General features: G+C 46.3%; 1 protein-coding gene across 3 annotated transcripts in view; it reads left to right on the top strand.

Annotated features, from left to right (window-relative positions):
• LOC120998647 (dihydroxyacetone phosphate acyltransferase-like) overlaps positions 1–24,065 on the top strand; it is a 401,782-nt gene that overhangs the window by 154,582 nt on the left and 223,135 nt on the right. For all 3 annotated transcript variants that reach the window (XM_040429400.1, XM_040429402.1, XM_040429401.1), the window contains exon 11: positions 19,888–19,967. In XM_040429400.1, the coding sequence (XP_040285334.1) occupies positions 19,888–19,967 (80 nt within the window). The remainder of the gene's footprint in view (positions 1–19,887; positions 19,968–24,065) is intronic.

A 24,065-nucleotide genomic window follows, 5' to 3' on the forward strand; every position in this document is an offset into this window, starting at 1 on the left:
GTACTTTATGGAAAAAAATATGATTTTTTCACCCTCAATTAAACAAATGGATTTAACTGATTTTCTTTCACTATCACAAATGCACTATCATAATTTGTCCCCACAGAATCTAACAGATGGATTTACTTGGATTATACTTTACAGATAAGATTTCCATTAAATTGCTCTCCTTTTAAGATGGCCTTTTTACTTGCAATAACATCTGCTAGGAGAGTCTCAGAGATCCAAGCCATTCTGCCTTTCCTCATTACTCTACTGTGTTAGAGGATAAAGCAATTATTAGGCCCATTCCATCTTTTTAGCCTAAGGTAGTTTCAGACTTCCACAGTCAGGATGTAGTTTTGCCTTCATTTTGTCCTAATCCTGTAAATCCATTAGAGGTAAAACTCCACTGTCTTGACGTCAGGAGATGTTTGTTGACCTATTTAGATTCCAAGGCTTCCTGGAGATTAGATGAAAACTTTCCTGTACAGTTCCAAGGAAGATTTAGGGGTCACAAAGCCTCTGCTAGTACCATTGCTAGATGGGTTAAGAGTATGGTTGAGCGAACCCGAACTGTAAAGTTCGGGTTCGTACCGAACTTTAGGAGCAGCCAATCAACAGGCTTTTAACTGTCTGACCTTAGAAGCCATCACAGCCATGCCTACTAATGGCATGGCTGTGATTGGCCAGTGCAGCATGTGACCCAGCCTCTATATAAACTAGAGTCACGTACCGCTGCACGTCACTCTGCTGTTACTAGTGTAGGGAGAGGATGCTGCTGGTGATTTCAGGGAGAGAATAGGACAGAATCTGTGATCAAAACTCAAATATAACTCAGCGATCTACATACATTTAGTTGTGTGGGTGCAGTGCACAATCTTTTTACCCTGCCAGTGACAGAAAAAAATAACTTTTATCTGTCAGTTTTTTTGCCAAAATACACAATTTTACAGCCCTTGCAGCATCAGCACGTGTGAAATTCAAGGGTTATATACTGCTGTCATATTCAGTTCTTAAACAAACACCCGTTTTCGGCAAAAACTTAATTTTGCAGCCTTTGCTGCATATGTCATTGTGAGATACACACTTTAGATACTGTGATTATATTCATTTATTTGAAAAACAGGCATTTTGTGCACAAAACTTTAATTGCGGCCTAGTCTGAATCAGTACTGTGAGATACACCCTTTAAATACTGTGGTTCTATTCAGTTTTTTGAAATACAGCCATTTTGAGCAAACAAATTTAATTGCGGCCTAGTCTGGATCAGTCGGTGTGAGATACACCCTTTAGATACTGCTGTCATATTCAGTTATTAAACAAACACCTGTTTTGGTCAAAAAAGTTTATTTTGCAGCCTTTGCTGCATATGTCAGCGTGAGATACACACTTTAGATACTGTGGTTATATTCAGTTATTTGAAAAACAGCCATATTGGGCAATCAAATTTAATTGCGGCCTAGTCTGGATCAGTGCGTCTGAGATACATTCTTTAGATACTGTGGTTATATTCAGTTATTTGAAAAACATCCATTTTGGCCAAAAACTTTAATTGCGGCCTAGTCTGGATCAGGGCGTGTGAGATACACCCTTTAGATACTGTATTTATATTCAGTTATTTGAAAAACACCCATTTTGGTCAACAAACTTTATTTGTGGCCTAGTCTGTATCAGGACGTGTGAAATACACCCTTTACATACTGTGGTTCTATTCAGTTATTAAACAAACACCCATTTTGGGCAAAAAACTTTAATTGCGGACGAGTCTGCATCTGCACGTGTGAGATCCAACCTTTATATACTGTCGTTCTATTCTGCTATTAATTAAAAACCCATTTAGGGCAAGATCCTAAATTTGAGAAATATGAGGAGAGCGTCAAATAAGGGATGTGGCCCAGGTCATAGTGTTGCTGGTGGAGCTCCTGTTGCAGTGAGAGGACGTGGCCAATCTGTGCCAGCTACCCGCACAAGTGAAACCCCTTCCTCATGTGCGAGTAGGCAACAGAACCTGCAGCGGTATTTGGTCGGGCCTAATGCGGCTCTACGAATGGTGAGGCCTGAACAAGTACAGGCGATAGTAGATTGGGTTGCTGACAGTGCCTCCAGTTCCTTCACATTGTCTCCCACCCAGTCTCCTGCTGAAAGATCAGAGTTGGGACCTGCAGCCGATGTCCATCAGTCTTTCACCTCACCCCCTTGCAAATCAGCCAAGCAGTCTGAGCCCAAAATCATGCAACAGTCTCTTCTTCTTTTTGATGACTCTGTTAGCAGGGTTTGCCAGGGCCATACACCTATCCCTGCCCCAGAAGTGGAAGAGATTGAGTGCACGGATGCCCAACCACTTACGTTTCAAGATGAGTACATGGGAGGACCATTGCAGCATGTCTCGGATGATGACAAAACATAGGTGCCAACTGCTGGGGCTTTCTGCAGTATGCAGACCGACAAGGAGGGCAGGGGTGAAGACTGGGTGGAAGATGATGTTGAGGAAGATGAGGTCCTCGACCCCACAAGGAATCAAGGTCATGCGAGTGACCTATGTAGTTCGGAGGAAGAGGCGGTGGTCGCACAGAGCCACCAGCACAGCAGAAGAGGGAGCAGGGTGCAAAAGCAGAGCGGCCGTCCCATAGACAGTACGTCTGCTACTGCCCACCGCAGCAAGGGACCGAGCACACCAAAGCCAGCACCAAGGAGTTCCTGGCGTGGCAGTTCTTCAGACAATGTGCTGATGACAAGACATGAGTGGTTTGCACGCTGTGCAATCAGAGCCTGAAGCGAGGCATAAACGTTCTCAACCTGAGCACAACCTGCATGATCATTCATTTAAGTGCTAAGCAAGAGCTGCAGTGGAGTAGACACCTCAAAAAACAAGAAAGATCTCTTCTGCTGCAGTCTCTGCCTCTTCATCTACCTCTGGAGTGACAGTGCCACCTGCCATCCCGCAAACAGAGGATCTGCCAGCAACACCACCACCAGGGTCACCAAGCATCTCCACAATGTCCCAGGGAAGCGTTCAGCTCTCCATCTCCCAAACACTGGAGAGGAAGAGGAAGTACCCCCCTACCCACCCGCGATCCCTAGCCCTGAATTACAGCATTTCTAAATTACTGGCCTTTGAAATGCTGTCGTTCCGTCTGGTGGAGACGGATAGTTTTAAAGGCATTATGGCGGTGGCTGTCCCACAGTATGTCGTGCCCAGCCGCCACTACTTTTCCAGGCGAGCCATCACTTCCCTGCACAACCAAGTGGGGGACAAAATCAGGTGTGCACTGCGCAACGCCATCTGTGGCAAGGTGCACCTCACTACGGATACGTAGACCAGTAAGCACGGTCAGTGATGTTATATCTCCATAACAGCACACAGGGTAAATGCAGTGGCGGCTGGGCCTGAGGCAGATAGCAGTTTGGCGCATGTCCTTTCACCACCGAGGATTGCAGGGTGCTTCAGTTTGCCTCCTGTTGCTTCCTCCTCCTACTCCGCTTCCTCATCCTCTACCGGCTCCTCATTCGGTCAGCGTAACACCTTCACCACCAACTTCAGCACAGCCAGGGGTAAATGACAGCAGGCAGTTTTAAAACATATCTGTTTGGGGGACAAACCCCACACCGCGCAGGAGCTGTGGACGGGCCTTGAACAACAGACCAATGAGTGGTTGGTGTCAGTGAGCCTCAAGCCCGGCCTGGTAGTGTGCGATAGTGGGCGAAATCTCGTAGCAGCTCTGGGACTAGCCGGTTTGATGCACATCCCTTACCTGGCACATGTGCTAAATTTGGTGGTGCAGAGATTCCTTAAAAATTACGCTGATATGTCAGAGCTGCTGCATAAAGTGCGGGCTGTCTGTGCACGCTTTCGGCGTTCTCACCCTGCTGCTGCTCGCCTATCAGCGCTGCAGCATAACTTCGGCCTTCCCGCTCACCGCCTCATATGCGACGTGCCCACAAGGTGGAACTCCACCTTGCACATGCTGGCCAGACTGTGCGAGCAGCAGCAGGCGATAGTGGAGTTTCAGCTGCAGCACGCACGGGTGAGTTGCTCTGCGGAACAGCACCACTTCACCACCAATGACTTGGCCTCCATGCGAGACCTGTGTTCCTTGTTGCACTGTTTCAAGTACTCCACCAACATGGCCAGTGCCGATAACGCCGTTCTCAGCGCAACTATCCCACTTCTATGCCTCCTTGAAAAAACGCTGCTGGCGATGATGGATGTTCACAGCAGGGTGGCACCCAGACCAGATCATGGCCATCACTGGTGCGTGGCTGGGGGGATACAGAGGACACAGACGATACACCTCCCACAGAGGACAGCTTTTCGTTGCCTCTGGGCAGCCTGGCACACATGAGCGATTACATGCTGCAGTGTGTCCGCAACGACTACCGAGTTGCCCACATTCTAACTTGTGCTGATTACTGGGTGGCAACGGTTAAAAGGACAACGCACTGTCCTTAATTCTCTCACTGGAATGTGATCGTAAGATGCGCGAGTACAAGCGCACGCTGGTAGACGCGCTGCTGGTGGCATTCCGACCTGACAGCGGGGGCACAGTGGAAGCACAAGGCGAAGGCAGAGGACAAGGAAGAGGTCGCCATCGCAGCTGGGGCACCGCCAGCACCTCAGAAGGCAGGGTTAGCATGGCCGAAATGTGGAAAAGCTTTGTCAGCACGCCACAACAACCAGCACCACCAGCTGATATGGAACATCTTAGCAGGAGGCAGCATTTCATCAACATGGTGGAGCAGTATGTGTGCACACGCCTACACGTACTGAATGACGGGTCTGCCCCCTTCAACTTCTGGGTCTCCAAATTGTGCACATGGCCTGAGCTTGCCCTTTACGCTTGGAGGTGCTGGCCTGCCCTGCAGCCAGTGTAATATCTGAACGTGTGTTTAGCACGGCAGGGGGCGTCATCACAGACAAGCGCAGCCGCCTGTCCACAGCCAATGTGGACAAGCTCACGTTCATTAAAATGAACCAGGCATGGATCCCACAGGACTTGTCAGTACCTTGTGCAGAATAGACATGTATACCGGCCTTAACCAGCCATTGTTATACTGCAGCACAATTGCTCGATTTTGTATTTTCGATATTTCAAACTCTTTTGGAGTGTACCCTAATTTATTTTTTTTATTAAAATTAAAACCAAAAACCAGTGTTGGCTACCTCGTCCTCCTCCACCGCCACTTCAACCTACACCGCTACGTCCACTGCCTCCTCAAACTCCTACTCCATTTGGAACTCCACCTTATACATCAAGTTTTTATTAAATTTTTTATACGTATTTTATTTTATGTCATTTCACTACTTTGCCTGTTTCATTTTCGGGTGAGATTCACCAATTTTTGGGTGTGATGTACCACTGCTATACCTAGTAGACAGGTAAAAAAATAAATAAAAATTGTTACATTTTTGGGTGAAATCCACCAATTTTTGGGTGTAATGTACCCCTCCTCTACCTAGTTGACAGCTTAATAAATTTCAATAATTTTTCTTTTACATTTTCGGGTGACAATAAACATTTATTTTCTGTCATAGACTCCTGCTCTACCAAGTAGACAGGTTAATACATTTCTGTAATTTTTCAGTTACATTATTGGGTTGACATTTTACAATTTTAGACGTGAATAAACCCCTGCTCTGCATAGGTGACAGCGAATAAAATTTCAGAAACCCTTCTTTAATTGATGCACACCACATCCTTTCATTCAATGCTTAAACTTTAACAAGTTGTACCACATTTGCACTTCAATAATTTGCCCCACAATTGCACTTTACTAATTTGTCCCACATTTGTGCTTCAATAATTTTTCCCACATTTGCGCTTTAACAATTTGTCCCACATTTGCGCTTCAGTATTTGTCCCACATTTGCGCCTCAATAACTTTTCCCATATTTCCGCTCGATCCCAAAAAAATGTAATACTTGTATCTCCCTTAGATGTGGTCTCTCTTTCTCCCGCTCGCTCTCCGGCGTGGAACCCTGATTCGCTGATAACCGCGATCAACATGGTAGGCTCAGAAAAGAACATCGAAAGTTGATAGAGAAGATATCCAAATGGATGGTGGATGTCACTGGGGCACCTCTGCATAGGTGACAGGAACATAAATGTAAAAAAAATCGTCTGTTACATTGTCAGGTGCCATTTTTTAAGTTTTGTTGGATAGAAACCCCTGCTCTGCATAGGTGACAGGGAATAAAATTTACGAAATTCTTCATTAATTGATGCGTGCCACCTCCTTTCATTCAACGCTTAAACTTTAACAAGTTGTCCCACATTTGCGCTTTAATACTTTGTCCCATATTTCCACTCTATCATATTTAATTTGAAACAATTAACCTCCCTTGGATGTGGTCTCTTTTTCTCACGCTACCTCTCCGGCATGGAACCCTGATTCGCTGATAAACGTGATCAACATGGTAGGCTCAGAAAAGAACATCGAAAGTTGATAGAGAAGATATCCAAATGGATGGTGGACGTCACAGGGACGTGCGATCAGGCAGAAGTTAACTAGAGTCAACAAACCCGCAGCAGGGCCTTTCCTGGCTAACGTTTCCAAATCCAAAATACCACAGTGACATTCCCTATAATTTTTTTATTAATCATTCCAATAACAGGGCATCTTAAGAGTCCTGTATTGTTGTCGGGAGTGGGTAATTGCCGTAATTGCCGCGCCCCCTAATTTCCTCAAAATTCTTCCGTTTTAATAGCTTCTCCCACTTTTCCGCTCGATCACAATAAAATTTCATCCATTGATCTCCCTTGGATGTGGTCTCTTTCTCACGCTCCCTCTCCGGGGTGGAGCCCTGATTCGCCGATAACCGTGTTCACCATGGTAGGCGCAGAAAAGAACATCGAAAGTTGATAGAGCAGATATCCAATTGGATTGTGAACATCACGGGGACGTGCGACATGGTGGGGCAGTATGTTTGCACACTCCTACGCAAACTGACTAATGGTTCTGCCCCCTGCAACTTCTGGGTCTCCAAATTGGGCACATGGCCTGAGCTTGCCCTTTACGCCTTGGAGGTGCTGGCCTGCCCTGCAGCCAGTGTATTGTCTGAACTTGTGTTTAGCACGACTGGAGGGGGTTATCACAGGTTATATTTTCCAATGATTTGGGGTGTACCCTAATTTAAAAAAATAAAAATAAATGTAAAACCAAAAAACTGAGTAGGCTACCTCCTCCTCCACCGCCGCTTTCACCTACACCGCCATATCCACCGCCTCCTCAACCTCCTACTCCATATGGATCTTGTCCTCCTAGATCACTATTATTATTTTTTATTTTTACGTATTTTATGTTATTTAAAGTCATTTCCCTATCCACTTTTGTTTGCAGACCCCTTGCCATGCTCTTAACCACATTTTGCTGCCATTTGCAGCCCTCTAGCCCTTTCCATGACATTTTTACAGCCATTTTAGTGCTCAAAAGTTTGTGTCCCAATTGACTTCAATGGGGTTCGGGTTAGGGGTCAAGTTCGGGTCAAGTTGGGGTCCCAAACTCAAACTTTTTTGTGAAGTTCGGCCGAACCCGAACATCCAGGTGTCCGCTCAACTCTAGTTAAGAGATCTATTGCCCTTGACTATATATCTCTAAATTTGCCTCCCCTGTCGGGGTTTGGAGCACAATCTACTTGAACAGTTGCAACCTCTTGGGTAGAAAGGGCGGATGCCTCTCTGGCCCAAATTTGCAGGGCAGCCACATAGAGCTCTCCTCGTACCTTTTTTAGGCATTATAGGTTGCATCTAGATTCAGATGCAGCCTTTGAGAGGAAAGTACTGTAGGCGGTAGTACTGTCACAGGCGTCCCAGCGACAGTGAGTGGCAGGAGATCTGTGAGACTGGCAACACGTGGTTTGATATGACAGGTTTTCCTTGTGGATCAATAGGTGTCTATGTTGTTTCTGGTAATGGCCACACCCCTTGCCTCCAGTTGTTGTTAATGTGGTCATTTAAACTTCCTTATTTATAGTTGCTTCTCCCACAATGCTGTGCGGTTTATAGCTTCTGTGCCTGTGGATAGTTTGTGGTTGGATCTCGGCTGAGTTCCTGGTGCTTCCATAGCCCCTTTGAAGTTAAGTCTTCCCTTTCCCTTTGTTATTTTGTTTGGGTTCTGTGTGTTGCATTTCTCTATTGTTTGTATTAGGCCTGAAGAAGACTCCTGTTCGTCCTTCCATTTGGAGGAACAGGTAGTCTCTTCCCTGCCTTTAGTACCAGAGTTTGTTGGGTGAAGGATGACACGTTGTCACCATCAAATAGGTCTTTATTTTTTATACCATTTGTTGTCCAAGAGGTTAAGTCAATTTCAGAAATTAAAGTCTACATATAGGAAATCAGTAGAAATTTTACAGTTTGTTTGTGTTTAGAACTGGTGTTAGGTGTGACCCAGCAATAAGTGATGCATTGATGCTCAACAATGTGGCAGAATAGCAGATTTTTGTTCGGAATCAGTTTTATTGTACAGAATAAATACAGTAAGGATGGTAATATTGTCAATTTGAAAAAGGCCATTCTACCTGCCCACAAAAGTGGAATTTTGGCATATGGTTGTAATTTATCTGGGATTGATTTAAGTAGAGGTTTGAAATTTCAGTTTTAGATCTGAAGAGAGGTTAGCTATATATGTAGATATTTAATGTTATGGCCATTCCATTGATAAGAGAGGTTTTTAATGATTTGTTTTTTAGTTTTATTGGGGACCCCTAAGTTTAACAGTTGATTTTTTTTATTTTTATATCACTGTCTTTGTAGCATTATATTTTGCCAAGTTAGCTAGTGTTGCTTGAATCTCTGGTAGGGAAGTTAGGGGTCTAATATGGCAATTATTACATATAAGTCTATGTTTTATGTTCTAAAGATTTCTAATTCTTATGCCACATATATTGTTATTTTTTAATGGATTCAGCCAGGGGTACCATAGCCATAGTTAAGATGAGGGGTGAAGGAGGGCACCCCTGGCGGGTCCTGTTACTGATGTTGAAAAAGTCAGATTTAAATATGTGTGAGAGTACTGTGACTGAGAATTTGGAATAAAAGGCCATTTTAGCAGATTTAATAAAGCCTTTAAAGGGGTTGTCTCATCATAGACAATGTGGGCATATTGCTAGGATATGCCCCCATTGTCTTATAGGTGCGGGTCTCATCGTTGGGACCCGCACCTATATCGAGAACGGATCCCCGCAAGGTGGTGGCTGGAGGACTCCGGTCCAGCCACCCCCAAGCCGGCTCCCCGCTCCCATTCATTTCTATGGGGCCGGCCCCATAGAAAATGAATGGAGGGCGGCTGTGCATGCTCTGTTCTCAATATAGGTGCGGGTCCCAGCAGTGGGGCCTATAAGACGATGGGAGCATATCCTAGTGATATGCCCCCATTGTTCATGATGAGACAACCCCTTTAAATCCAAATTTAGATAATGTTAGTTCAAGAAATCCCTAGTGTATTCTATCACTCTAAAAGGTGTCTTAGAGAATTCTGTATTAGATTAAATTTAGGAATCTTCAGGTACCCCCTGGTGCTTGTCCTCCTGAAATTAATTCAACTTGGTCAGGGTGAATGAGAGATAAGATTGCTGACTAGTCAAATGGCAATGATTTCAACATATATTTTGATGTCGGTGTTTAATAAAGAGATTGGACAGAAGTTTTGTGGTAAGTTTGGTTCATTTCCAGGTTTCGGTTTGGTTGTAATCAAGACGGATAACATCTTGGCAGGGAAGTTTTGTTCTGTAGCTGCTTTGTTTAACATGGAGATCATATGTGGGGTTAAAAGGGATGCACATTTTTTTTTTTAAATATCCATTTGATAGGCCATCTGGGACCAGGGATATAACCAATTTAAGTGATGTAACGGACCGTTTCAGCAGACAAGGGGTTCAAATCAGTTTAGGCGATATGCCCCTTTCTGAGAGACAGGCCCAGCTACTGCAGAACACCAAACTCCCGAACTGGATACAAAATAGCACTCCAAACTGGAACCTCACGAATAGCTGCTAGCAGACGAACAGGAATCAGCTTACACTCCTGGCAATCAGTCTGTAACAGCATACAGCGGATCCCCCCAATAACGAGACAAGGCTCCGTGTTGAGGGTCAAGCAGTGGTCTGAGGTGCTGGCACACCCAGCCTGGTTTTTATTACAGTCTTTTCAAATACAGGTCCGCCCACAGGGAGGTATAAAACAACCAATCACATATCAGTTACATCCCACATATTCCCTCCCCTTATCCTGAGAGGAAACTCAATTACACATACAGTTAAAACATACTTTCTACCCAACTTTCATAACTCTAAACACTGCCGCTGGGGAATGGAGACTGGGCTCCCAATTCCCTGCAGGACCGGTGGAGAGACCTCGGTCCCATCTCTACCGGCCACCTGGGGTCCTTCCCAGTAACACTCTACAATATCTGCCCAGCTGAATGGGTCTGGATCTGGGTCTGTCACCTTACCGTCCTGCTGAGCCTTCTCAATGGAGTGGAAGAGATCTCGGTAGTCCTGCTCCAGTTCCCACTCCAGGGTTGCTAGGTGAGCCAGGTCTTGCTCTACCTCATGGGGGTCATCCCACTCATGCCTAGCCTCCCTCTCATAGAAAATGTCCTGAAGTCTGGACTGTGCAGGGCTCCCGAAGTCAGGCTCTGCAAAGGACTCCCATAACAAGCCAGGACCATCAAACGCCTCTCCCTCTGGCTTGTCATGTTCGGCTGTCCAGGGTATATACTGTGCCATATACCACCAAAGCGCCTGGTAGGCATCCTCTAGCCATAGCTCCTGCCATACCCGGTGCTCTAGATCCTTCACCCATTCCTCCAGGGGCTGCTCTCCCAGGAAGGGCATCCGCAGGGCCACTTGCTTCTGCAACTGCTGCTCTTCACTGGGGAGACTCTCACCCCGCTGGTATTGTACACTATCCAGGGCCTGGTACCAGATACCTTTCCTTAATGCATCCCGGCCATCCAGGTCCTCCTCCTCGCATAACACTGCTGGTTCCATCCTGTTGCTTTTAGGGTCGCTGTACTGGGACATGCGTTGCCTTTAAATTGTAGAATCCAAATAAATGGTGTCTCCTGTAGCTGTCCTTCTGGCTGTAGGAACGATCCCACTGCTGCCACCAATGTAACGGACCGTTTCAGCAGACAAAGGGTTAAAATCCGTTTAGGCGATATGCCCCTTTCTGAGAGACAGGCCCAGCTACTGCAGAACACCAAACTCCCGAACTGGATACAAAATAGCACTCCAAACTGGAACCTCACGAATAGCTGCTAGCAGACGAACAGGAATCAGCTTACACTCCTGGCAATCAGTCTGTAACAGCATACAGCGGATCCCCCCAATAACGAGACAAGGCTCCGTGTTGAGGGTCAAGCAGTGGTCTGAAGTTCTGGCACACCCAGCCTGGTTTTTATTACAGTCTTTTCAAATACAGGTCCGCCCACAGGGAGGTATAAAACAACCAATCACATATCAGTTACATCCCACATATTCCCTCCCCTTATCCTGAGAGGAAACTCAATTACACATACAGTTAAAACATACTTTCTACCCAACTTTCATAACTCTAAAACCATGCATCATATTCACATAAAAATACATATCCACAATCAATCCATTCAGGGGAACAACATATTAAAAAATGGCATGAATCAGACCAGGGGTTCAAAAGTTAGTAAAAGTATCTTTTGGGCCCTGGCTGGCAGCATGGCAATCTGGCTCAAGCAGGTTTTACAGAGACAATACATCCCCACAATGCATCATGGTTTCCTCCTCTCTGCCCTGAAGACACCCGAGGCGTAATCCAATTATCTCTCAAGACAAAGAGAAATCACCAATGCACACGTGGGGACAATGGAACAGACATCACTTACTCAAACATACAATGTCCCACCCTTTACAATACACATTCCCAGACAGCTCAAGTCTGAGTGCATATTATTAGGTGAATGGCACTCAGACAACATAAATACAATAAAATGAGCTAACTGGGTACCCTCACATAACATACAATACAATTACACAGACAGATGGTTCTGTCACACATCTCAAAACCCCACATGTCCCCATATGGCTTGGATCTGAGCGCTCAGATGCCACAAACACAGTCAAATCGCCATGGGGTTTAAGTTTTGCATGGGCTGATGAGAGGGCCCATAATCCTGGGGCAAGAGGCTGATAAACAGGCCTCTCCAAAACCCAGTGGCGAGGTTGGTTTCGCCACAAGTGACTTAATTGCTTTAATAATTTCCATATGGTCAAAGGGAATAGGTAATTCTTGGATTTGAGTAGGGTTGAGTTTAGGAAGATTGAGGTTTGACAAAAAGTTTATAATATTTTCAGTGTTAGACTGGGGTATTGTAGAGTCATTATTGAGATTATAAAAGTCATAATATTTTCTAAATTGGGCTATATTATCTTTTGGATTTATAATTTTCTATTATTATCTATTTTTATAAAGGCTATAAGTTGTTTGACTTGTCATATTTTAAACTGACATAGTAGGATCTTTCCTGGTTTATTATTTTGTGCATCAATGCTTTTCTTTGCCCTATGCTGAATTGCTCTGTGAACAATAGCTATATGTCTATGCAAACAGTTTGAGTAAGAGTTTGTTGGTGACAAATTCCCTTGAAAACTGCTGCATCACTCTGAGTATCACAAACCAGCGGGTGCGAACCCACTGTGCCACGTGTCCTACCTCCTCTAAGGGCGTTGTCTAAGTGAACCCTCAATCTTCACAGTACCCCTGATGGTGGGGATAGACCTATCCGGGGGGAACACCAGGTCGCTACCTCCTGAGGAGGATTGGCACATGAGGCAGCTGGTTCAGGTGAACCAGGAGGTACCTGAGCAAGGTACCAGAGGTACAGCCATTGTCAGGAGCAACAGTGCAGGGCCAAAGGATGAGGCAGATGTGAAGTCAAACAGGCAATAGGTCAGGCGCAACAGGTATAGGTCAGGCAATCCGGGTCGGCAACAGGAGTCAAGACAAGCAGGCAGAGATCAAACAGGTAGCAGAATCCAGGAATACAAGTACGAGTCAGGATGGAACACTGGAACACAAACAGATATCAGGAACCTTAGCAGGACACAAAGACCTTGACACTGAGGCATCTGGGAAGGGGGTTGAGCCACTTATATGTGTGTAGGAGGGCTAGGATTGGTCATCGAGGTCACATGCGCCAACCCATAAAGAACAGGAAGTGACATGCGCCGGCCCTTAATGAAATGCTGCAGGAAACAAGCAGCAAGCATGCTGTGGCCAGGGCTGTAAGGAAACAATGGCAGCAGATCACCGCTGAACACGGCGCCCAGGACCACGCTGGTAAGCAGGGGAACAGCGGCGCACAGCAGCCGCTGTTACAATGAGTAAGGCCAAACACACACTGTGCAGGCCACGCCCACCAATGGCAGCCAATGCCTCTAGATTTAAAAATAATTATTAGTTATTTACAAGTGTAATGCACCGAACTGGTTGGCGAGGATCTCAACTGCGGAGGCGTTTTGCATTAACCAATACCCAGCCCAAAACGAGAGCGGGTATGGTAATTCAGGTTCAGTGACGGATACCCAGGCGGCTCTCTCAATCTGGTATACGGAGAGTTAGGGATCCAAACATCATACACCTGTTCCCTATGCTATAACAATTATTAATGTAGCTCCTATACCTTCACAGGTGTATGTAGTAAAACAATTTGTGTGGAGGGACAGAGTTACCGTCCGTAACACTTGTTACTATTTCACCCCCCTCACCTGCAACAGCAGTAAGCGGGCACCAGGTGCCGAAGTATTGTTAGTAATAGGAGAGAACTGAATTAGTCCAGGTACATCCAGTCTTTGAGTAGACTGATACTTGCGGTTTAGGTGCTCTACTAAGAAGGTCCAAGTATCCGGCGTGGTGATGCTGTAGCAATGAGGGTCCCAGCAGGTTGTGGTTCAGCTCTGAATGACGGAGGTGAGGCTACCTTAGCAGCATACACGGCGTGCACTCCAAATTAGTGGAACGCCGTGTATAGGTGCCTTGGCGCATATATCGGGTTGCAGTGATTGTGAGGGAGGAGCCGATAACGTCATCGCGCACGTTGCGTTCCATCCTGGAACGCAACCGCCGCTGTGAAAATCGGAGCTGATCCTGTGCTCCAGATTAACCAACCCCTTGATCCCTTACAGTACCCCCCTCCTAAGGGAACCCCTCCGGGGTACCCCAGAAGGGGAGGGCCGGTCGGGGAACCTGCGGTGGAACTCCTTCTGCAGTTTTGGAGCGTGGACAACGTCGGCCACCTCCCAGGAATCATCTTGGGGACCGTAACCCTTCCATCGTATAAGGTAGTGAAGTCTCCCCGCCCTCTTTCTTGAATCCAACAGCTCCTCAACTTCGAACTCTTCCTCACCTTGGACTATGACCGGAGGTGACGGGGCAGGGTTCCTGTCTGGAAAAGGGTTAGGACGAACAGGCTTCAGCAGGGAAACGTGAAAAGTGGGGTGTATCTGAAATCGAGGAGGTAGGATGAGTTTCATGGTGTTAGGGTTGATGACCTTCTCAATACGGAATGGTCCGATGAACTGTTTCCCCAATTTTTTAGAGGGAGTACCCAAGCGGAGGTTTTTGGTGGACAGCCAGACAGAGTCCCCTATTTGATAAGGGGGATTCGGCCTTCTGTGTCGATCATAATAAATTTTTTGACGTTCTCTAGCTCGGATAAGATTTTCTTTAAGTTCCTTGAGGGTCTTCTGCAATGTGGAGAAGTAATCTTCAGTAGCTGGCACATTAGTAAGGACACTCATCGGAGTGATAGGAGAAGGGTGAAAACCGTAATTCGAAAAGAATGGAGAATAGAGGGTAGAGGCACTTTTGGAGTTGTTATAGGAAAATTCCGCAAGGGGAAGTAAGGTCTCCCAGTCGTCCTGGAGATAAGAGCAGTGGCAGCGGAGGTACTGCTCGAGGCATTGGTTTACTCTCTCGGTTTGTCCGTTTGTCTGTGGGTGGTATGCCGTGGACAACCGATGGTCTATCTGGAGTTTCCCACATAAAGCCTTCCAAAACTTGGAGGTAAATTGTGACCCCCTATCCGAAATCAGTTTTGTAGGCACACCATGTAGACGGACTATGTTTGTCACAAAGACCTCAGCAGTCTCCATTGAGGATGGTAACTTCTTCAGAGCCACGAAATGAGCCATCTTTGTTAGAAGGTCAACAACAACAAGTACTGTATTATGACCATGTGAAGGGGGAAGATCAACAATAAAATCCATTGATACCCACTCCCAGGGTCTGGAGGGTATCGGGAGGTTCATTAGTAAACCGTAAGGTCGCTTACGGTCATGTTTGCAAGTGGCACAAATCTCGCATGAGGCGACGTAGTCCTGAATTTCCTGTATCATGTTGGGCCACCAGTAGTATCTGCGGACTAAATCAACGGTTTTGGAGGTGCCCGGATGCCCCGACATGGGAGTATCATGGTGTAGTTGAATTACTTGTGTTGTGAGTCTTGGTGGTATGTATAGAAGATTCTCCTTATAGTAGAAGCCCTCATCATCCCTGCGGAGTCCTAAAGGACGATCCTCTTCGTTTAGGTTTAAGTTGTCCTTAAGTTTTTGATGTAGAGTTACAGAAGCGATAATTTTTTCGGGTGGAATGACCCAAGAAGGAAAATCTGCTCCTGGATTGGGTTCATTCAACCGAGAAAGCGCGTCTGCTTTTCCGTTTTTTGAGCCTGGTCTATATGTGATTTGGAAATCGAACCGGTCGAAGAAAAAACTCCACCTTACTTGACGAGAGGATAATGTCTTACCGGTCTTTAGGTATTGGAGGTTGCGGTGATCTGAATAAATAGTGATTGGGTGTTTTGAGCCTTCCAAGATATGTCACCAATTTTCCAACGCGTTTTTTATTGCCAGAAGTTCCTTTTCCCCTATGGGGTAGTTGACCTCGGCCGGATTTAGTGTCCGGGAGAAAAACCCCACCGGGTGTAAGAGTGTCATTAACAATGAGCGTTGAGATAAGACAGCACCTACAGCATTTTGGGATGCATCCACTTCGAGGACGTACAAGTTGTTAGGGTCCGGTATGGTGAGAATGGGGGCGGACGTGAACCTGTGCTTTAGTAGTTGGAATGCTTCCTGAGCTTCTTGATTCCATTTGAATCTCGTATTGATGCTTGTAAGACTGGTAAGCGGTTTCGTAGTAGCGGAATAATTCTTGATGAATTTCCTATAGAAATTAGCCAACCCCAAAAACCTTTGGAGTGCCTTCCTGGAACCCGGACTGGGCCAATTTTGTATACATTCAATCTTGGACTGGTCCATCTGAATTCCTTCGGGGGAGATGATATACCCCAAGAACGGTAAGGTGGTCGTTTCAAATACGCATTTCTCCAATTTTGCGTACAAGCAGTGGGCTCTCAATCGTGCTAGTACCCAACGCACATGTCTTCGGTGGTCCTGGATGTTATCTGAATAAACCAATATGTCATCCAGATAGACAATGACACAAACATCCAGTAGATCACGAAAAATGTCATTTATGAAATTTTGGAATGTTGCAGGAGCATTGCATAGTCCGAACGGCATCACTTGGTACTCAAAAAGTCCATAGCGGGTGCGAAAAGCGGTCTTCCACTCGTCTCCTTTTCTGATCCTTATCAAGTTGTAAGCTCCTCTGAGGTCCAGTTTGGTATAGACAGTGGCAGTGCTGAGGCGTTCAATCAGCTCATTAATGAGAGGCAATGGGTACCTGTTTTTTACCGTCACTTTGTTTAGAGCCCTATAATCGATGATAGGACGGAGGCTGGAATCCTTGTTCCGAACGAAGAACATTCCCGAACCTGCGGGTGAGGTAGAGGGGCTAATGAACCCCTTTTTCAGGTTTTCCTCTAGATACTGTTTGAGATGGTCCAACTCAGGTTTCGCCAATGGATAAATCCTCCCTGTGGGTATTTCACTACCTGGAAGGAGGTCTATGGGACAGTCATATATTCTGTGAGGCGGCAGTGTCTCAGCATTCTTAGAGCTGAACACGTCGGCGAAGTCCTGGTAGAGGTCTGGTATCTGGGTGCCCCCAACCGTTAATATGGGGTTTGTAGGATAGCAAGTCTCCTGGCAATACCCCGAGTCTAACCTTACCTTCCCTTGGTCCCATAAAAGTGTTGGTCTATGAAGTTTTAACCATGGTAGACCTAGTATGATAGGGAATAAAGGGGAAGATATAATGTCAAAAGACATGAATTCAGTGTGGTTGTTTTCACACGTCACCATTATTGGTGGGGTTTGGGTTTGAACTGGGCCTGAGGCCGAAGTAGTACCATCAATAAAACTCACGGACATCGGGGAGTTCTTTTTAATTAATGGAATTTTATTTCGCTTGATCAACAGCGTATCGATAAAATTTCCACAGGAACCTGTATCCACCATTGCGTCAACGGTAAGTCGACTTTGGTCCCACTGTAGAGTAAGAGAGGTGTATAAGTAACCCGGGGTTCTGATCGGGGGAACTACGATTTTACATCGATTGTGTTGCTTACCTTCGGACTTTTTCCGTATAGCCGGGCAATCATCTACCCCATGGGCTTCGGAAGAGCAATAAAGGCAGAGATTCAAGTTACGTCTTCTGGTTTTCTCTCTCTCTGTTAGAGGACCCCTAAGGGCACCTATCTCCATGTTCTCTTCAGGGGGGTGCATCTGGGTTGGTCTACTGGGAGGTACATATCCAATGCACCGCTCAACTCTACGTTCACGTAGACGTCTGTCGAGGATGGTGACACGTTGCATTAATTCATCGAGGGTGAGGGGCATGTCTCCTCTTGCCAATTCGTCCTTCAATGCTTCGGAGAGGCCGAGACGGAACTGGTTTCTGAGACTAATATCGTTCCACTCGGTCTCCCGAGCCCACCGTGTATATTCGGCAATAAAGTCCTCAACCGGCCGTCTGCCTTGTTTTATGCTCCTGATGGCAGATTCCGCCGTCTGCTGCTTGCTGTGGTCTTCATACAAGAGAGCCATTATTGTGAGAAATTGGTGGTAGTTGTCTAGGACGGGGTCCTGCCTTTCCAAGTAGGTATTTGCCCACGCTCTAGCCTCACCCCTAAGGAAGGAGATCATTGTAAGGACCTTTATCCGGTCTGTAGGGTACGTCCTAGGACGAAGTTCAAACATTAAATTTGAAGCGTTTATGAAATCACGGAACTGTTTACGATCCCCTGAGAATAGTTCCGGCGGACTGACCATAGGTTCGGGCCCCTCCCTTGGGGGGGTTTGTGTTCTGTGCGACAAGGTCTCGCAAAGTCTGGTTCTCCAGTTGCAGGTTCAGAACATCCTCTGAGAGGTTCTCAACCCTCTGTGAGAGAGTGACCATGTGTCTCGCTAACTCCGCTGGATCCATTTGGGTTCCACTAATATGTAATGCACCGAACTGGTTGGCGAGGATCTCAACTGCGGAGGCGTTTTGCATTAACCAATACCCATCCCAAAACGAGAGCGGGTATGGTAATTCAGGTTCAGTGACGGATACCCAGGCGGCTCTCTCAATCTGGTATACGGAGAGTTAGGGATCCAAACATCATACACCTGTTCCCTATGCTATAACAATTATTAATGTAGCTCCTATACCTTCACAGGTGTATGTAGTAAAACAATTTGTGTGGAGGGACAGAGTTACCGTCCGTAACACTTGTTACTATTTCACCCCCCTCACCTGCAACAGCAGTAAGCGGGCACCAGGTGCCGAAGTATTGTTAGTAATAGGAGAGAACTGAATTAGTCCAGGTACATCCAGTCTTTGAGTAGACTGATACTTGCGGTTTAGGTGCTCTACTAAGAAGGTCCAAGTATCCGGCGTGGTGATGCTGTAGCAATGAGGGTCCCAGCAGGTTGTGGTTCAGCTCTGAATGACGGAGGTGAGGCTACCTTAGCAGCATACACGGTGTGCACTCCAAATTAGTGGAACGCCGTGTATAGGTGCCTTGGCGCATATATCGGGTTGCAGTGATTGTGAGGGAGGAGCCGATAACGTCATCGCGCACGTCGCGCGCTGACGTCATCGCGCACGTTGCGTTCCATCCTGGAACGCAACCGCCGCTGTGAAAATCGGAGCTGATCCTGTGCTCCAGATTAACCAACCCCTTGATCCCTTACAACAAGTTACTTATGTTTGATTTAGTCACCTTGCCTTTCCCAGTCATTAGTATTGCCATTCATAAATCTATACAATACACCCAAACTACTCCCCTCCTCCTTCTCTTCATCACAGACCCCATCATTCCGCACATCTCTAAGGCTAGTTTCACACTTGCGGCAGGACGGATCCGACATGCTGTTCACCATGTCGGATCCGTCCTGCGGCTATTTCGCCGTGCCCCCGGGCCGCCGCTTCGTCCCCATTGACTATAATGGGGACGGGGGCGGAGTTCCGACGCAGCACGGCGGTGCACGGCGAAATCCGCCGGACTAAAAAACCTGACATGCAGTAATTTTAGTCCGGCGGCCTTTCGCCGTGCATTATAGTCAATGGGGACGGAGCGGCGGCCCGGGGGCACGGCAAAATAGCCGCAGGACGGATCCGACATGGTGAACAGCATGTCGGATCCGTCCTGCCGCAAGTGTGAAAGTACCCTTAGAGATAATAACAAGCCATATGATTTTATTTATTTATTTTATGTACTTATATAGCGCTGTTATATTCCGCAGTGCTTTGCAGACATTAGCATCACGCTGTCCCCAATGGGGCTTACAATCCAAGTTCCCTATCAGTATGTATTTTTTTATTTTACTACAAATATAACCTGGGAATTATCAAACTTCATTCAGAGCCATATCCCCTATACTGCTAAAGACATACTGGATTTTTCATGATTGTTGTAGTAGTCATTTTTCAGCTATATAGTACTAGTTTATTTAGAGTCAACTTTTGGTTTCTTTTTCAGATGACATACATAGATCATTTTGCTTCATGAGGAATCTTTTTTCAAAAGAATGTATCCTTTTGGATGGCTATGAAGAACAGGTTAGAAGCACATTTTTACCTGAATAAAGTATAAATGAAAATTATGGAATATAACATGGATAGAATATGCTGTTACAAATATTACATACTTTATGAAATTTTACATGGCAGGCTAAGGAGATTTGGCAGGAAGGACATCCATAAAGACAGCATTCTTCTTTCTGTCAGAAAAATGGAAGCCCTGACAGATCTCGGTATAAGTTAGTAGTGTCCATTGTGTGCCAGTAGTGTGCATTGTGCAACAGATTAGTTTGTGTAATCATTTCTATTATAGCTGTTATAGACAAGTGTTAAAGGAACTCATCAAAATCATCGATGTAGCTGTGTGTGTGTGCAGTGTGCGCCTCCCCCCAGAGCCACTATATCGCGTCCCAGGTTTAGCTGGAATTTCCGAGTGGTGTAGTGCGGCCTAAATGTCTCTTATTGTGTGTCACGGTGCTCCTACCTGGATACTGCTGGACCCTAGGCTTTGGCTCCGAAGCAATAAAAGGGGGAATAATTGAGGGATGAAGGAAAAATAACTTGCGTCCAGACCTTGTTGTGAAGTTCAATGGCAGCTTTACTTGAATAAATGTTTCTCTGAAACAGTTTTCAGGCTTTGTCTTGGTTCCAGCGGGTTTTAGTATGAACTGGTAGGCAAACTCAACTCTGCTTTATCTCTTTCTCTCTGCTAGCTTAGTAACTTTGATTCCTTCTTTATGCCGCACTCCACTCTTTAGTCTGACTTAGTTTCAGTTTAAGGAATAGGTTAGTGTCCTGTCAGCTCCAACATGGAGTCTGAACCGGAATAAACTAGAACTGCCACCACTACTTCTGTTAGCAAGCAGGACTCACCCACTTCTGCCCAAAAGGGGGGAGAATGTAATGGTGAGTTCCATTCTGTCTAAGATAGCTCTGCCACCTGCTGGTGAACCAGGCATATTACATGTATAACAGTTGCATAACAATATTATACATGCACATTGTGGTAAACCTGGAACAGAATACATAGATGACATTTATGTTAGTTCATTAAAGACAGTAGGAGGGTTCAGGAGTGGTAACACCACTCTGGGGTGTTACATACCCCCTTACTTAAAACCAAACCGCCCTCAGTTTGTGCTTAGAGTGTGCTCTAAGGGTACTCAAGGAAGGTTAGAGTGCTGCATGAGACTATTTACTATTACTGTATACATAGACTGATCTAGCAATGGCTACCACTAGGTCTCTGCCCGTATGAGTAGGGTGTCTTATTCACAGTTTTCCCTCTCGGTAATAACCAGAGAACCAAAAGGTCTGCACCAAGTGCTCAAATACTCCAGGACCTGGCCAAAGTCGTATATGGAGTGTGGGGGTGTCATGTACTGTAATCCCTTCATGATACAATGAGATGCCAGCAAATAGAATGGTGGCTTCATCCTGTATTCCCTTCCAAGCACCAAAGCTTAATCATGCTTTACGCTTCGTCACCTTAATGACTAAACAGGTAGCTAAACTTATTTTCCTAAAGACAGTGCACAATGCCTTAGGGCATCCTGAACTAGGAGGAGGAACCGGTCTACCCTCCATAATTCCCATGAGGGCTGGTCCCCTCTAAACTCACATTCTAGCAGCGGAGTTACCCTTGATGATGTTAGATCTGCTTGTGACTCTACCACTTGGTCCCCCTGGGGGAGGGGGAGCAACAGCACATGAACCCAAAGACACAGGATATACTGGCTCCTTCCCCTCCCAATTCTGTGGAGAGAAAAAGGTTAAGGGCATATGCAAGTAATACAATATAATACCTAGGCTTTCTAAACTAACACAAGGCAGAGTGAGACCATTAGTATTCAGCATCCTCAGAGGCAGTCCATATTAGCAATGGAGTAAGGATACTAACTATCTAGCTAACTTCATAAAGTCCAGGTCCATTTTGAGTGCAAAAGAATCACATTGTTGTACCCGTAAAAGTGTCCACACAATGGGCTAAGGTGCTTGAATGTTGCAAAACTTTAAAACTTTACTGCAAAAATATCACAATCGAAATCACAAAGAGGTCAGGTACACATTTGAGTCTATTCCTTGGGTGCTGTCTTGTAACGTTGCAGACCATAACACGTAGTGCCAAAAGGAACAAAGTCATTTGTAATCCACATTGGGTGTGATATCAAATAGCACAAATTTTTTGGAGAACCCGTTAAGACAAGTGGGGTTAACACTTAACCTGAGAAGGGGGAAAAGGGGAATTTGGCACTGATATGCACAACTTGGGAGTATTTTTGCAGATAGGGGAGTCCTAACAATCCATGACCATCCAGGGGAGGACCAAACAGGGCAACAAAGAAACAGAAAATAGGCCAACAGGCTCTCACCCTTCAGACTCAGTCCACATTGTGGCTCCCATATTCCATAGTTCTTCTTTCTTTTTCATAAAACAGCAGGGGGCTCATTAGAGGAGGAACCTAAAATCCTCATCACTGCTTAAGCTGCTGAAGGACGTTAGGGGTCGCTCCTGCCCTTGGTATGCCAGATGAGCTAATGTGAAAGAGCTCCACTGCCCTCTGGTGCAGATGTCAGGTAATGACTGGGTAGTCAAACTGGCGATGGCTTGGGCCACTTGTTTCTTTAGATCGCCGGAACCTCCTGTCAGGGCAGGGGGACTCAGGATCTCCGGCTGCAGGGGCTGTGGTAGCTGGGTCTCAGCTGGTGAAGTTGGAAATCGGGGACCCTGTGAAGAGGCCGAGACCATTTTTCACAGCAGCTGTTGTGGTCTGGTATCCCATCAGGAAGGTTGCTGTGGTCTGGTATCCCATCAGGAAGGTTGGAGGTGGTGGCAGTCCCGGGATCAGTGGCTCTGGCTGGGGCTGTGGTTTCTCTTGGAAGCAGAGGAATCCCTATGTGGTCTCTTGGAGGCAGCACACACGGGATGCGGCTGCTGGATCCTCCCACCATCACTCAGGTACTGTTGTGGGGACTAGGGGCTTATTCAGAAGCGTCACCCCAGTGGCAAAACGTCCCATGTGGACCCCACAGGGGTATACTCTACCCGGTCGCCGGCGTACAAACTATGGCGGGCCTGAGGGAGGTAGGGGCATTTCACAGAACGACAACCCACAAAGAGCTCCTCATCATTCTCGTTGTCTGCCAGGAAGCCGCTGCCTCGCTCCACCGAAAAACATATGCCCAGGCGCCTCTCCAACTGCGGATCCCCTGGCCGCAGGTTATCCAAAACTTGAATGACCCATTCTTCGACAGCATTTTTATAATCCCACGTCATTCGGGCATGGGCCACGACCTCCGGTGGGACAATTGGGTTATATCGGGCAGAGGGATTGATATTCCTGGGTGGCGGAGTGGACGCTCCAGCCACCTCCGCCACACCAGCTGGCACAGCGGACACCTTGGGCTTCCTCTCCAGGTTCCGCTGCACTTGGGAGACTCTCACTTCCTCCAGGGTGGCTTGTACTTCAGGCTCATCACCCCACACAATGAGGGGGGGAGGTGCGCATGTTCCCTAGATACAGTCAGGACCATGGGAAAGGGGGGAGGTGCCTGGTGACCTCTGCCCATCTCCTGCTCCCATCCTCCGAGTGGCCTTGGTGGCAAGGCTAGCTATATCCTATGCTGCCTGAGCTGACCTTGGATATATTACCGTATTGTATGTGCTCTTTCATCCGTGACCTCAGGCTGTCTCTGACTATCCATAAATAGTATTATTTACAGCTCACCTGCTATGAACACTTTGCGTGCACAGAACACAAGAGGTAAGTCCTCATAATAGTAAATAGAAGAAGTAGTTATAGCACAAAAATGTGGTTGCGTTCCTTCTTTGTCTTTATTTACAGTAACAGCATAACACACCAGGGCAAATCCATTCACCTTGTGGCAGTTAAAGCGTTTCGAACAGTTCTTAGTCGTAATGTGTTTTTTTTTGTGCTGGAGCTACTTCTTCTATTTGTCTCTGACTATAATTTTACCTGACCCCTCTGTGCCCCTGCATCGTTGTCTCTGACACTCATTGATCAAGTCATACGGGATGAGTGTGTGATGCCTCTTGTTCATTGATGTGCCAATTATTGCCACTTGTCGCAAATTGAGAGGGACCTACCTTGAACCGAGAGACCTTGGTTTATCACT

This window comes from Bufo bufo, chromosome 4 (assembly GCF_905171765.1).
Source record: "Bufo bufo chromosome 4, aBufBuf1.1, whole genome shotgun sequence".
In the NCBI taxonomy this organism is placed as follows: domain Eukaryota; kingdom Metazoa; phylum Chordata; class Amphibia; order Anura; family Bufonidae; genus Bufo; species Bufo bufo.